General features: G+C 46.1%; 1 protein-coding gene across 1 annotated transcript in view; it reads left to right on the forward strand.

The window, feature by feature from the left end:
* Window positions 1-16,619, forward strand: part of LOC145341221 (myoneurin-like) — a 117,357-nt gene that overhangs the window by 47,422 nt on the left and 53,316 nt on the right. Inside the window, 1 exon segment of the mRNA XM_080186142.1 lies at window positions 4,952-5,130. Coding sequence (XP_080042268.1) covers window positions 4,952-5,130 — 179 coding nt within the window.

A 16,619-nucleotide genomic window follows, 5' to 3' on the forward strand; every position in this document is an offset into this window, starting at 1 on the left:
GTGGATAACCTCACACTTGCTAACATTATACTCCATCTGCCAGGTCCTCGCCCACTCGCTTAGCCTATCCAGATCCCTCTGCAGACTTTCCACGCAATTCGCTTTTCCACTCATCTTCATGTCATCAGCAAATTTTGTTTCCCTACACTCAGCCCCCTCCTCCAGATCGTCTATGTATATGGTAAACAGTTGAGGCCCCAGCACCAATCCCTGTGGCACTCCACTAGTCACCTACCGCCAATCAGAATAGCACCCATTGATACCAACTCTCTGCTTCCTATTAGACAACCAATCCTCTATCCATGCTAACACCTTACCCCTAACTCTATGCACCCTAACCTTCTGTAGCAACCTTTTATGAGGCACCTTATCAAACACCTTTTGAAAATCTAAAAACACCACATCTACCAGTTCCCCTCTGTCTACCGCACTGGTCACATCCTCATAGAAATCCAATAAATTTGTCCAACATGACTTCCCCTTCACGAATCCATGCTGTGTCTGTTTGATCAAACCATTCCTTTCCAGGTGCCTCGCTATTTCTTCTTTGATGACGCATTCAAGCATTTTTCCAACTACAGACGTTAAACTAACCGGCCTATAATTCCCTGCCTTTTGTCTGCTACCTTTTTTAAACGGCGGCGTAACATTAGCTGTTTTCCAACCTTCCGGCACTTCTCCAGAATCCAGCAAATTTTAATAAATAATTACTAAGGCATCCACTATCACCTTTGCCATTTCTTTCAGAACCCTGGGATGCATTCCATCTGGTCCTGGGGACTTGTCCACCATCAGTCCCGTTAGTCTATCAAACACTACCTCTCTAGTGACAGTAATCGCATTCAGGCCCTCAACTCCTACCATCGTTCTATCTTTAATATCCGGCAAACTATTTGTGTCCTCCTCCGTGAAGACCGAGGCAAAAAACTTATTTAAAGCCTCAGCCATTTCCTCATCTCCCACCACTAAATCCCCCCGCATCCTCTAAGGGTCCAACATTCACTCTAGCCAGCCTCCTCTTCTTTATATATTTGTAAAAGCTTTTACTGTCCTTTTTTATATTTAGTGCTAGTTTAGCTTCATAGTCTATCCTTCCTTTCTTTATCAACTTCTTAGTCATTCTTTGTTGATTTTTAAATTTTTCCCAATCTTCTAATCGCCCACTACTTTTAGCCACTCTGAACGCATCAGCTTTTAATTTAATACTCTCCTTTATTCCCTTCGATAACCACGGCTCGTTATCCCTTCTCCTACGTTCTTTCTTTACCATTGGAATATATTTCTGCTGAGTACCGAAAAAGATCTCCTTAAAAATCTCCACTTCCTCAGCCGTCCTACCAACCAATCTGCGCCCCCAATCTACATTTGCCAATTCCTCTCTCATCCTATCGTACTCCCCTCTGTTCAAACAGAGGACACTGGTTCGGGACCCTACTTTCTCATCCTCCATCTGCATCAAAAACTCAACCACACAATGATCACTCGTCCCAAGAGGATCCCTCACAATAAGATCCCTAATTCTACCTGCCTCGTTACACAGTACCAGATCTAAGATAGCTCGCTCCCTCATAGGTTCCATCACGTACTGTTCAAGGAAGCTATCCCGACAGCATTCCAAAAACTCTTCCTCAAGCCCACCGCGTCCGACTTGGGTCAACCAATCAATATGCAAATTAAAATCCCCCATAATTATCGCCGTTGCATTTCTGCACGCGTCAAGTATTTGCTTGTTTATAGCCCACCCCACCTCTAAGTTATTATTTGGGGGCCTATAGACCACACCCACCAGCGTCTTCCTTCCCTTACAACACCAGGTTAAAGTCATGTTTATTTGTAGCAAACGCCATTAGCTTTCAGAATGGTCTGTTCCTTCGTCAGGTGGTTAGGAGTTCTGATCACAAACAGGGCATACAAAGAAACAAACTCAATTTACATGAATAATGATTGGAATGTGAGTCTTTACAGCTGATCAAGTCTTAAAGGTGCAGACAATGTGAGTGGAGAGAGCATTAAATACAGGTTAAAAAGTTGTGTATTGTTTCCAGACAGAAAAGTTAATGAGATTTTGTTAGTCCAGGCAGTTTGTGGGGGTTACAGATAGTGTGACATGAACCCAAGATCCCAATTGAGGTCGTCCTCATGTGTGCAGAACTTGGCTATCAGTCTCTGCTCAGTGACTCTGCGCTGTCGTTTGTCATGAAGGCTACCTTGGAGAACGCTTACCCAAAGATCGGCGTTGAGGAATGCAGGGACCTAGGAGTACAAGTACATGGTTCATTGAAAGCAATGCCACAGGTGGAAAGGATATTGAAAGAGGTGTTTAGCACGCTGGCCTTCGTCAGACAGGGCATTGAGTATAGGAGTTGGGACATTATGTTCCAGTCGTACAAGTCGTTGGTGAGGCTGCACTTGGAGTACTGTGTACAGTTTTGGTCACCCTAATATAGGGAAAGACTTTGATAAACTGGAAAGAACGTAGAGAATATTTACGAGGATGTTGCCAGGACTCGTGGGCCTGAGTTTATAAGGAGAGGTTGGTCAGGCTAGGACTTTATTCCTTGGAACGTAAGAGAATGAGGGGTGACCTTATTGAGATGTATAAAATGCACACAACCTTTTTCCCAGGGAAGGGGAATTGAAAACTAGAGGGCTGAGGTTTCTGGTGAGAGTGGAAAGATTTAAAAGGGTCCGGAGGGAAAACTTCATGCAGAGGATGGTACGTATATGAAATACAAAGAACAAAGTAAATTACAGCATAGGATCAGGCCCTTCGGCCCTCCAAGCTTGCACCGACCATGCTGCCCGACTTAACTAAAACTCCCTACCCTTCCGGAGACCATATCCCTCTATTTCCACCCTATTCGTGTACTTGTCAAGACGCCCCTTAAAAGTCACAACCATATCTGCGCCCACCATCTCCCCCGGCAACAAATTCCAGGTACCCACTACTCTCATAGAACAGAACATAGAACATTACAGCGCAGTACAGGCCCTTCGGCCCTCGATGTTGCGCCGACCAGTGGAACCAATCTAATGACCCTCTAACCTGAACTATTCCAGTGTTATCCATATGCCTATCCACTCACCATTTGAACACCTTAACGTTGACGAGTCCACAACTGCTGCAGGCAGGGCATTCCACGACCTTACTACCCTCTGAGTAAAGAACCTACCTCTGACATCCGTCCTATAGTTACCACCCCTTAATTTAAAGCTATGTCCCCTCGTGTTAGCCATCACCATCCGAGGAAAAAGGCTCTCACTGTCCACCCTATCTAAACCTCTGATCATCTTGTATGCCTCAATTAGGTCACCTCTTAACCTTCTACTCTCTAATGAAAATAACCTCAAGTCCCTCAGCCTTTCCTCATAAGACCTTCCCACCATACCAGGCAACATCCTGGTAAACCTCCTCTTCACTCTTTCCAATGCCTCCACATCCTTCTTATAATGCGGCGACAAGAACTGTACGCAATACTCCAAGTGCAGCCACACCAGAGTTTTGTACAGTTGCAACATGACCTCATGGCTCTGAAATTCAATCCCTCTACCAATAAAAGCTAACACACCGTACGCCTTCTTAACAACCTTATCAACCTGGGCCTCTCTGTGTAAAAAATCTGCCTCGTACATTTCCTTTAAACCTTGCCCCTCGTACCTTAAATCTATGCCCCCTATCAATTGACTCTTCCATCCTGGGACAAAGCTTCTGACTGTCCACCCTGTCCATGCCTCTCATAATCTTGTCGACTTCTATCAGGTCTCCCCTCAACCTCTGTCGCTCCAGTGAGAACAAACAAAGTTTCTCCAACCTCTCCTCATAGCTAATGCCTTCCATACCAGGCAACATCCTGGTAAATCTTTTCTGTACCCTCTCCAAATCCTTCAGATTCTTTTGGTAGTGTAGTGACTAGAATTGAACGCTATATTCCAAGTGCGGCCTAACTAAGGTCCTGTACAGCTGCGACATGACTTGCCAATTTTTAAACCCAATGCCCCAGCCGGTGAAGGCAAGCATGCCATATGCCTTCTTGACTACCTTCTTCACCTGCATTGCCACTTTCAGTGACCTGTCTATCTGTACACCCAGATCCCTTTGCCTATCAATATTCTTAAGAGTTCTGCCATTTACTGTTTGGTTGCCAGAGAAAGAGCCTGTTTTCATAGAACATTACAGCGCAGTGCAGGCCCTTCGGCCCTTGATGTTGCACTGACCAGTGGAACCAATCTAATCATCCTCTAACCTAAACTATTCCAATGTTATCCATGTGCCTATCCACTGTCCATTTGAACGCCCTTAAAGTTGGCGAGTCCACAACTGCTGCAGGCAGGGCATTCCACGCCCTTACTATCCTCTGAGTAAAGAACCTACGTCTGACATCTGTCCTATAACTACCACCCCTTAATTTAAAGCTATGTCCCCTTGTGTTAGCTATCACTGTCCAAGGAAAAAGGCTCTCACTGTCCACCCTATCTAACCCTCTGATCATCTTGTATGCCTCAATTAGGTCACCTCATAACCTTCTCTCGAATGAAAATAACCTCAAGTCCCTCAGCCTTTCCTCATAAGACCTTCCCATCATACCAGGCAACATCCTGGTAAACCTCCTCTGCACCCTTTCCAATGCCTCCACATCCTTCTTGTAATGCAGCAATTTCATGCTGTGTTGCTCTATGACTCAATGACCCTAAGGATATGTTGGTAGGGTTGAAGACGGCTGGTGGAATTTTAGACAGCAGCATGAACTAGTTATGCCAAATGTTTCAGTGCTCTTGAAAGTTGGTATCGAATCTGCTTGTAACAACATTTCAGACAATGCATTCCAGGTTATCGTATCTTGCATAAAAACAAATTCTCCACATCTCTGCATGTATTGTCAAGTATCTCCTGATACCAGGTTTTATTTTGGATTGCTATTTTTCAAGTTTTTTTTGGTCTTGTTTTCTGCAGGAAGCACAGTGGAGAGAAACCATACGTGTGTGACAGGTGTGGGCAGCGTTTTGCCCAGGCCAGCACACTTACATACCATGTCCGTCGTCACACGGGAGAGAAACCTTACATCTGTGACACATGTGGAAAGGCATTTGCTGTCTCCAGCTCCCTCATCACACACGCACGGAAACATACTGGTAAGATCTGTGCATTGCAAAGCTCCATATTAACACCAAGTTAAAAATTGAATTAGGTTTGATGATGAATTAATCTGGTTATTTACTGTTCATTGAATAGAAAAGCTGGTTTCTTAGACATATATCCCACAGTTCCTCATTCTTGGTTAACCCTATGACTATCAGCAGTACTGGTATATGTTCACTGCCATTTCCTTCACAGTTTCCATCGAGGTAGGTCTCCTGAGCAGAATCATTAGTGCTTAAAGCTCCAGCTGTTTAGTTAGATACCCACTGGATGTATGATAAGTGATGGATGGGGAGACTGTCTGCGGGTGAGGTTTTGGTGGGAATGGAGAGGTGGAATGCTGGGGGTGGCATGACTCAGAGGGAGTGAGGGGGAGGTTTTGATGGGAGTGGGGTGACTTTCAGGTAGGTATGGTGGGAGTGGGATGACTTGGGGAATGAGGGAGGTTTTGGTGGGCGTGGGGTGACTCTTGGGGAGGCGGCAGGTGGCTCTTCGGGGGTGATGGTTGCTGGTGTCTGCACAATTGTGCTGAGATGATCATTTGCCTACAGGAGGTGAACAAGTCTTCAGCAATCTGATTTTTGTTTCTCGTACCTCATACTGCAGAATGCTTTCAGATATTTTTAGATCCTAATTTGTGGGCTGTGGAAACCGGAATAATTATTTTCTGCATTTTGCAGCGATCAGGGACAGTTTTGTGATTGTCTGGTCTCTGCCCAGGGCTATTGAAAGGTAGAACAAGTCTGAGTACTCCTTCTTTGTATGGCACAGCAGGTTCCCCCCCCGTCCCCAGCCTCCTTTCACCTATCCCCAGTGGGTTCCCCTCATTCCCCACAGCATATCTTTAGAGTATGACCCTTGGTTCTGCACTCTCCCACCATTTGGAACATCTTTTCTGCATCAACCTGTGTAGTCCTGTTAGAATTTTATAAGCTTCTATGAGATCCACCCTCATTTTTTAAACTTCAGTGAATGTAATCCTTACTGACTCGGTCACTCCTCATACGTCAGTCCTGCCATTCTAGGAATCAATCTGGTAAATCTTTGCTGTACTCCCTCTATAGCAAGAATATCTTTCCTCAGATAAGGACACCAAGACTGCACACAATTCTCCGAGTGTGGCCTCACCAAGGCCTTGTGTAATTGCAGCAAAATATCCCTGCTCCTGTACTCGAAGCCTCTTGCTATGAAAACCAACATGCCATTTGTCGTCTTTACCGCTTGCATGCTTACCTTCAGCAACTGGTGTACGAGGACACCCAGGTCTCTTTGCACATTCCTCTCTCTTAATTTATAGCCATTCAGATAATCTGCCTCTCTATTTCTTTGCTTTCAAAGTGGATAATATCATATTGGTGATAAGCCCTCCAGAATCCGTGGGGAATCACTGCTTGGTCCCCTGTGTGACGCGTTGAGTAGCAGTTCCCATGGTAACAGGCAATGGCTCACTCAACTGATACTCATTACTGAAAGGTTTTATAAGACAGACCCATGACTGGGCCTGCTGAACTGTAGTCCCAGTCAGAAGTCTCACAGCACCAGGTTAAAGTCCAACAGGTTTATTTTGTAGCAAATGCCACTAGCGTTTGGAACTTGCTGTTCCTTCATCAGCTGGATGGGAGTTCTGATCACAAACAGGGCATATAAAGACACAAACTCAATTTACATGAATAATGATTGAAATGTGAGCCTTTTCAGCTAATCAAGTCTTAAAGGTACAGACAGTGTGAGTGGAGAGAGCATAAAGCACAGGTTAAAAAGAAGTGTATTGTTTACAAACAGGAAAGTTAGTGAGATTTTGCAAGTCCAGGCAAGTTGTGGGAGTTCCAGATAGTGTGACATGGTTGAGGCCATGCTCATGAGTGCAGAACTTGGCTATCAGTCTCTGCTCACCGACTCTGTGCTGTCCTGTGTCGTGAAGGCCGCCATAGAGAATGCTTACCCAAGGATCAGAGGCCAAGTGCCAGTGAGCGCTGAAAAGTTCCCCAACAGGAAGAGAACAGTTTTGCCTGGTGATTGTCGAGCGATGTTCATCCATCCGTTGTCGTAGCGTCTGCATGGTCTCCCCAATGTACCATGCCTCGGGACATCCTTTCCTGCAGCGTATCAGGTAGACAATGTTGGCCGAGTTGCAAAAGTATGTACCGTGTACCTATTGGTTGGTGTTCTCACCTGAGATGATGGCATCTGTGTCAATGATCCAGCACGTCTTGCAGAGATTGCTGTGGCAGGATTGTGTGCTGCCATGGTCACTGTTCTCCTGAAGGCTGGGTAGTTTGCAGGCAATGGTCTGTTTGAGGTTGTGCGGTTGTTTGAAGGCAAGAAGTGGGGGTGTGGAGATGGCCTTGGCGAGATGTTCGTCTTCATCAATGACAAGTTGAAGGTTCCGGAGACGATGTTGTAGCCTCTCTGGGGAAATACTGGACGATGAAGGGTATTCTGTCCACCCTGTCCCAAATTTGTTTTCTAACGAGGTCAGTGCGCTTTTTGGCTGTGGCACATTGGAACGGTCAATTGATGAGTCGAGCGAGTTCCTACAGAAACTCAGCACGCGTGGAGCAGTTGAACCAGGAGCACTCTTCATCACAATGGATGTCTCGGCACTCTACACCAGCATCCCCCAGGACGATGGCATTGCTGCAACTGCCTCAGTACTCAGCGTCACAACTGCCAGTTTCCAGATGCAATTTTACAACTTATCCGCTTCGTCCTGGACCACAATGTCTTCACCTTCAATAACTAGTTCTTCATCCAGACACATAGAACAGCCGTGGGGACTGAATTCGTACCTCAATATGCCAACATCTTCATTCACAGGCTCGAACAAGACTTCTTCACCGCACAGGACCTTCAACCAATGCTATACACTAGATACATCGATGACATTTTCTTCCTTTGGACTCATGGTGAATAATCACTGAAACAACTATATGATGACATCTACAAGTTCCATCCCACTATCAGACTCATCATGGACTGCTGTCCGGAATCAGTTACATTCTTGGACATGCACCTCCATTAAGGACGGTCACCTCAGCACCTCACTGTACCGCAAGCCCCGGATAACTTCACGATGCTCCACTTCTCCAGCTTCCACCCTCGACATGTTAAAGAAGCCATCCCCTTCGGACAAGCCCTATACATAGGATCTGCTCAGATGAGGAGGATATCAACAGACACCTCCAGATGCTGAAAGATGCCCTCGTGAGAACAGGATCTGACGCTCGACTTATCGGTCAACAGTTCTGATGCACCACAGCGAAAACCGCACCGACCTCCTCAGAAGACAAACACGGTAGACAGAGTACCCTTTGTCGTCCAGTACTTCCCCGGAGCGGAGAGGCTATGACATCTTCTCCAGAGCCTTCAACATGTCATTGATGAAGAAGAACATCTCACCAAGGTCATCCCCACATCCACACTTCTTGCCTTCAAACAACCGCACAACCTCAAACAGATCATTATCTGCAACAAACTACCCAGCCTTCAGGAGAACGGTGGACATAGCAGCACACAACCCTGGCACAGCAACCTCTGCAAGACGTGCCGGATCATAGACAAGGATGCCATCACTTCACGTGAGAACACCATCCACTAGGCACACGGTACATACTCTTGCAACTCGGTCAATGCTGTCTACCTAATACGCTGCAGGAAAGGATGTCCCGAAGCATGGTACATTGGGGAAACCATGCAGACGCTATGTCAACGGATGAATGAACACTGCTTGACAGTCACCAGGCAAAACTGTTCTCTTCCTGTTGGGGAACACTTCAGCGGTCATGGGCATTCGGCCTCTGATCTTCAGGTAAGCGTTCTCCGTGGCAGTCTTCACAACACCAGACAGTGCAGAGTTGGTGAGCAGAGACTGATAGCCGAGTTCCGCATACATGAGGACGGCCTCAACCGGGATCTTGAGTTCATGTCACACTATCTGTAACCCCCCACAACTTGCCTGGACCTGCAAAATCTCACTAACTTTTCTGTCTAGAAACAATACACATCTTTTTAACTTGTGCTCAATGTTCTTTCCACTCACATTGTCTGCATCTTTAAGACTTGATTATCTGTAAAGACTCATATGCTAATCATTATTCTGTAAATTGAGTTTGTATCTTTCTATGTCCTGTTTGTGATCAGAACTCCCACCCACCTGATAAAAGAACAGCTAGTTCCGAAAGCTAGTGGCATTTGCTTAAAAATAAACCTGTTGGATTTAACCTGGTGTTCTGAGATTTCTTACTGTGTTTGCCCCAATCCAATGCCGGCATCTCCTCATCACAACTGTAGTCCCAGACAGGGACCACTTTGTGTGTACCGCAGTAGTGGTTTTACTTTGTTTTCTGTAATTATCTATGTTACTTTCCAGTCGGGCTTCCTGGGTTAATACATTGATGACTAGGAACAACAAATATTTTGGACTGCCTTGCCTTTCAATGATCTCAGTAAGATAGTGCCGGGGGAATATTGAAAATGCTACTGTTTGGAAACTTATGATGCAGGTGTGGAGGATTGGGTCCGAGTACTCCGAAAGAATGAAATACTACTTCCAGGAAAACAGGATAGAAGGGGAACAACTGGCAAAAAATCATCCTTCTGATCGCTTGTTGGACCCCAACTTTCAGCCTTGGATTCAAAATCTTTCAACAAATTGATAGATATGGTTTTGGACCACTACAACCCTAAACCATCTGTTATGTTGTAACGCTACAGGTTTAACACCGGCAACTAGTCTCCCTGGGGAACCAATCATTGAATTCTTGACAAGACTGTGTGAATTGACTGAACACTGAGTATGGGACAGCACTTCCTGAAATAGAACATAGAACACTCGAGCCCAAACGAGCCCTTCGGCCCACAAGTTGCGCCGATCGCATCTATACCGACCAAGCCATCGAACTATCTGTAACTTCCAATCCCATTAGATCCCATACACTCATCCAGAAGTCTTTTAAAAGACCCCAGCAAGTTCGCCTCTACCACCACCGACGGCAGCCGATTCCACTCACTCACCACCCTCTGAGTGAAAAACTTACCCCTGACATCTCCTCTGTACCTGCTTCCCAGCACCTTAAACCTGTGTCCTCTCGTAGCGACCATTTCAGCCCTGGGAAATAGCCTCTGAGAATCCACCCTATCTATTCCTCTCAACATTTTATAAACCTCTATCAGGTCGCCTCTCAACCTTCGTCTCTCCAGGGAGAAGAGACCTGGCTCCCTCAACCTATCTTCATAAGGTATGCCTCCCAACCCAGGCAACATCCTTGTAAATTTCCTCTGCACCCTCTCAATAGCTTCCACATCTTTCCTGTAGTGAGGCGACCAAAAGTGTGCACAGGACTCGAAGTGGGGTCTGACAAGGATCTTATAAAGTTTGCGGCATTACCTCCCGACTCCTAAACTCAATCCCTCGATTAATGAAGGCCAGTGCACCATACGCTTTCTTGACCACGTCCTCCACCTGCGAGGCCGACTTAAGAGTCCTCTGGACACGGACCCCAAGATCCTTCTGCTCCTCAACACTGCTAAGACTCCTACCCTTGATATTGTACTCCTTCATCCCATTGGTCCTGCCAAAATGGACCACTACACATTTATCTGCGTTGAAGTCCATCTGCCACTTCTCTGCCCAGTCTTGCATCCTATCTATTGTTACGCTGCAACTTCTGACATCCCTCCAGACTATCCACAACACCACCAACCTTCGTATTGTCGGGAAACTTACTTACCCATCCCTCCACTTCCTCATCCAGGTCATTTATGAAAATGACAAACAGCAGGGGTCCTAGAACAGATCCCTGGACCACTCCACTCCATGCAGAAAAAGACCCATCCACAACCACTCTCTGCCTTCTGCAGGCAAGCCAGTTCTGGATCCACAAGGCCAAAGCCCCTTGGATACCATGCCCTCTCACCTTCTCAAGAAGTCTTGCATGGGGGGCCTTATCAAACGTCTTGCTGAAGTCCATGTAAACCACATCCACCGCTCTTCCTTCGTCAATGTGTTCAGTCACATTTTCAAAGAATTCAACCAGGCTCGTAAGGCATGACCTGCCCTTGACAAAGCTGTGCTGACTATTTCTGATCATACTAAACTTCTCTAAATGCTCATAAATCTTGTCCCTCAGAATCTTCTCCATCAACTTACCAACCACTGAGGTCATACTCACCAGTCCGTAATTTCCTGGGCTATCCCTGTTCCCTTTCTTGAAAATAGGAACCACATCCGCAATCCTCTGGAACCTCTCCCATCTCCATCGACGATGCAAAGATCATCGCCGGGGCTCTGCAATCTCTTCTTTCACCTCCCACAGTAACCTGGGGTACATCCCACCCGGTCCTGTTGACTTAACTATCTTGATAGAATTTAAAAGTTCCAACACTTCGTCTTTCTTAACATCCACATATTCAATCCTTTCAGTCTGCCGCAAACCTGTAGTACAACCTCCCAGATCACTTTCCACCGTGAATACCGAGGCAAAGTACTTATTAAGCACCTCTGCCATTTCTTCCGGTTCCACACAAACTTTTCCCCCTTCACCTTTTATAGGTCCTATCCCTTCTCTTCTCATCCTTTTACTTTTCACATATTTGTAGAACGCCTTGGGATTCTCCTTAATCTTACCCGCCAAGGCCTTCTCATGTCCCCTTCTGGCTCTCCTGATTTCCTTTTTAAGCTTTTTTCTACAAGCCTTATACTCCTCTAGATCCTTAACATCTCTTAGCTCTCTGAACCTTTTATACACCTTTCTTTTCTTCCTGACGAGGTTCATCACAACCTTTGTGCACCACGGTTCCCGCGACCTACCAAAACCTTGTCTCATCGGAACGTTGTTGTGCAGAGCTCCAGTCAAACATTCCTTGAAAATCCACCACCTTCCTCCAGTACTTTTCCCCAAGAACAACACCTTTCAGTTTACTCGTCCAATTATCTGCCTGATATCTTCATATTTCCCATTACTCCAGATAAACACCTTCCTAGCCTGCCTGATCCTATCTGTTTCCAAATGTTTGCGATCATTTAGTACGTGAAATCAGTAGCATTGTGACCCAAAGGAAGCTACTGACTGAACTAACTCTGGACCACAAGAAAACCATAGAATTGACCCTTTCCCATGAAGGGGCCCAGGAGCCTCAAGGGTACTCGGATTGTACAAACCGCTATGCTGCAGAATCAAATCCTCAGCGGATAATACTCACATTTCCAATTGCTGCCAAAAAAGGGTGATTGGAGTTAGAAGCAACAAGATTCCAGAACTAGATGGGAAGTCTCTTCACCACATATGAGGAACGAGCACATCCATGCTGCATTTGTAGTCATAGGGTTGACCCAGACAAGACTACCGAAACAGGCAAAACACTGCCAGGCTGATAGGCAAAGCCACCTCAGGACAGGGTCTTGCAAATAAATCTGCCTGTACAGTGGATTTTCTGCAGCCAGCCCAAGTGGCTCTAATTAAAATTCCAGGGAAATAGCCACGCCCTAGATAAGGATGTGGACACAGGAGGCACTGTATTTATTATTGGGGAGCAAAGGTCTTATGAGGAAAGGCTGAGGGACTTGAGGTTATTTTCTTTGGAGAGAAGAAGGTTAAGAGGTGACCTGATTGAGGCATACAAGATGATCAAAGGATTGGATAGGGTGGACAGTGAGAGCCTTTTACGTCGGATGCTGATGGCTAACACAAGGGGACATAGCTTTAAATTAAGGGGTGGTAATTATAGGACGATGTCAGAGGTAGGTTCTTTACTCAGAGGGTGGTAAGGTCGTGGAATGCCCTGCCTGCAGCAGTTGTGGACTCGCCAACTTTAAGGGCGTTCAAATGGTGAGTGGATAGGCATATGGATAACATTGGAATAGTTCAGGTTAGAGGGTCATTAGATTGGTTCCACTGTTCGGCGCAATATCGAGGGCCGAAGGGCTGTAATGTTCTATGTTCTAAGTTTTAGGTGACACCAATTGGGCATCTTGCCTTCAAGCCTGTGAGACACCAAGGCTCGATTGGTCATGTACACAAGGAAACCGTTGAGTATTGTTGGGATCAATGTATCCCCAATTACGTATGGACAACAGACAGCCCAACTACCCCTGATGGTGCAAGGAGCAGGGGCCCAGCCTTTTGGGAAGGGACTGGCTACAGAAGATCCATCTGGATTAGCAACAGATCTTTAAAGTGGCGATTAATACAAAGTCATTGGGAAGCATCCTGAAATGTCCCAAGAAAGCCTCAGGAAGATTCGAGGCTTGAGGACCAAGACCTGCATGGGCCCAGAGGCCCGACCTAAATAATTCAAGGCATGACTGGTCCCCGAAGTCCTACGTGCCAAGTAGAAGCCAAGTTGGAATGTCTAGAGGTACATGGCATTTTATGCCATGTACAATTTGCTGAATGAGCCATGCCAGTAGTCCCAGTTTTAAAACCTGACAACTCAGTCTGTTTCTGGAGATTATAAGTTGATTGTCAGAAACTCATGCTTAGACAGATAACCATGCCACACATCAAAGACTTGTGTGTGAAGTTGGCTGGGATCACATTTTCCAAATCAGACATGAACCATGCTTCCCTCCAGTTGGAGCTTGAGGTGTCACCCAGGAAGCATGCCCCTATAAATATTCAGAAAGGACTTGATGAATATACTCGCTTGCCCTCCCGGGTGTCTTTCGTTTGTGTCAAAGGCTACTGGACAATGTCCTTCTTGGGGTGCCCAGAGTGGCAGTCTATCTGGATGATGTTTTAATCTCAGGAACGACTGCAAAGGAACATTTGAAGGGTTTGGAGGAGGTCTTACAACATTTCGCTAGTGGAGTGCCGCAGGGATCAGTGCTGGGGCCTCAACTGGAGTACTGTGTGCCGTTTACTGGAGAAGGGGGCTGAGTGTAGGGTAACAAAATTTGCTGATGACACTAAGATGAGTGGAAAAGCGAATTGCGTGGAGGGCGTGGAAAGTCTGCAGAGAGATCTGGATAGGCTGAGTGAGTGGGCGAGGACCTGGCAGATGGAGTATAACGTTAGCAAATGTAAAGTTATCCGCTTTTGAAGAAATAATAGTTTTGGTCCCCTTATTTGCAAGAGGATATATTGGCCTTGGAGGGAGTACAGTGAACGTTCACCAGACTGATACCGGAGATGAGGGGGTTAGCTTATGAAGAGAGATTGAATAGACTGGGCCTGTACTCGTTAGAGTTTAGAAGGCTGAGGGGGGATCTTATAGAGACTTACGAGATAATGAAGGGGATGGATAGGGTAGAGGTAGAGAGATTCTTCCCGCTTAGAAAGGATAGCAGAACCGGAGGGCACAGCCTCAAAATAAGGGGGTTGGTGGGGGGGGTGCAGTTTAGAATGGAGTTCAGGAGGAACTTCTTCACTCAAAGGGTGGTCAGTCTCTGGAATTCTCTGCCCATTGAAGTGGTGGAGGCTACCTCGTTGAATATATTTAAGTCACGGGTAGATAGATTTCTGATAGACAAGGGAATTAAGGGTTATGGGGAGAAAGTGGGAAAGTGGAACTGATCCACTTCAGATCAGCCATAATCTTATTGAATAGCGGGGCAGGTTTGAAGGGCTAGATGGCCTACTCCTATTTCTTATGTTCTTATGCTCATTTGAAAAGGGAAAAATGTGTTCCAGGTCAATGAGGTAGCGTGCCTCAAGTACAGAATTGACCAGAATGGATTACACCCTGCCAAAGAGAAGGTGAAGGCCCTAAAACAGGCTCCAACTTCAAGGAACACAGCAGAGTTGAAGTCTTTCCTTGGTCTCATAAATGATTATGGGAAATTCGTACTGAATTTGGTGACTCATAAGAACATAAGAACATAAGAACATAAGAAATAGGAGCAGGAGTAGGCCATCTGGCCCTTCGAGCCTGCCCCGCCATTCAATAAGATCATGGCTGATCTGTCGTGGCTCAGTTCCACTTTCCCGCCCTCTCCCCATAACCCTTAATCCCCTCTCTTATCAAAAACCCATCAACCCGCTTCTTAAAAATATTTAGTGAGGCAGCCTCCACCACTTCAACGGGCAGAGAATTCCAGAGATTCACCACCCTTTGAGTGAAGAAGTTCCTCCTCAACTCCGTTCTGAACTGCCCCCCCTTTATCTTGAGGCTGTGCCCCCTAGTCCTACTGTCTTTTTTGAGCGGGAAGAGTCTTTCCACCTCTATCCTATCCATCCCATTCATCATCTTATACGTCTCAATGACCCACTGGCATTCCTCAATGTACTGTTTAAAAAAGATCAGAAATGGGCATGGCAAAAGCCACAAGAGAAGCATAGAACATAGTACAGTACAGCACAGTACAGGCCCTTCGGCCCTCAAAGTTGTGCTGACATATGTCCAAACCCAAGATCAAGCTATTCCACTCCTTATCATTCTGGTGTGCTCCATGGCCTTGCCAGTAACCACTTGAAAGTTCCTGAAGTGCCTGACTCCACTATTACAGCAGGCAGTGCATTCCGCACCCCAACCACTCTCTGAGTAAAGAATGTACCTCAGACATCCCTCCTATACCTCCCACCATGAACTTTATAGTTATGCCCCCTAGTAACAACTACATCCACCTGAGGAAATACTCTCTGCACATCCACTCTATCGATCCCTCTCATCACCTTATAAACCTCTGATAAGTCACCTCTCATCCTCCTCTGCTCTAAAGAGAAAAGCCTCAACCTTTCCTCATAAGACCTACTCTTCAAACCAGGCAGCATCCTGGTAAATCTCCTCTGCACTCTCTCCGATGCTTCCACATCCTTGTTACAGTGAGGTGACCAGAACTGCACACAATATTCCAAATGTGGTCTCACCAAGGTCTGGTACAGTTGCAGCATAACCCCACAGCTCTTAAACTCAAGCCCCCTGTTAATAAACACTAACACACTATAAGCCACCTTCATGGCTCTATCCACTTGAGTGGCAACCTTCAGAAATCTGTGGATATGAACCCCAAGATCTCTCTGTTCCTCCACGTTCCTCAGAACCCTGCCGTTGACCCTGTAATCCGCATTCAAGTTTGTCCTACCAAAATGAATCACCTCGCACTTATCAGGGTTACACTCCATCTGCCACTTTACGGTGCAGCTCTGCATCCTATCAATGTCTCTTGCAACCTACAAGAGCCCTCCACCTCATCAACTACTCCACCAATCTTGGTGTCATCAGTAAATTTACCGACCCACCCTTCAGCCCCCTCTTCCAAGTTATTGATAAAAATCACAAATAGCAGAGGACCCAGCATTGACCCCTGTGGTACACCGCTGGTAACTGGCCTGCAGTCTGAAAATTTTCCTTCCCCTCCCACCCTCTGTCTTCTATGAGACAGCCAGTTACTTATCCAATTGACCAAATTTCCTTCTATCCCACACTTCACTTTCTTCGTGAGCCTACCATGGGGAACCTTATCAAACGCCTTACTAAAATCCATGTATACAATATCAACTGCTCTACCTTCGTCTACACACTCAGTTACCTCCTCAAAGAATTC

This window comes from Carcharhinus amblyrhynchos, chromosome 3 (genome assembly GCF_965287045.1).
Source record: "Carcharhinus amblyrhynchos chromosome 3, sCarAmb.v2.hapA, whole genome shotgun sequence".
In the NCBI taxonomy this organism is placed as follows: domain Eukaryota; kingdom Metazoa; phylum Chordata; class Chondrichthyes; order Carcharhiniformes; family Carcharhinidae; genus Carcharhinus; species Carcharhinus amblyrhynchos.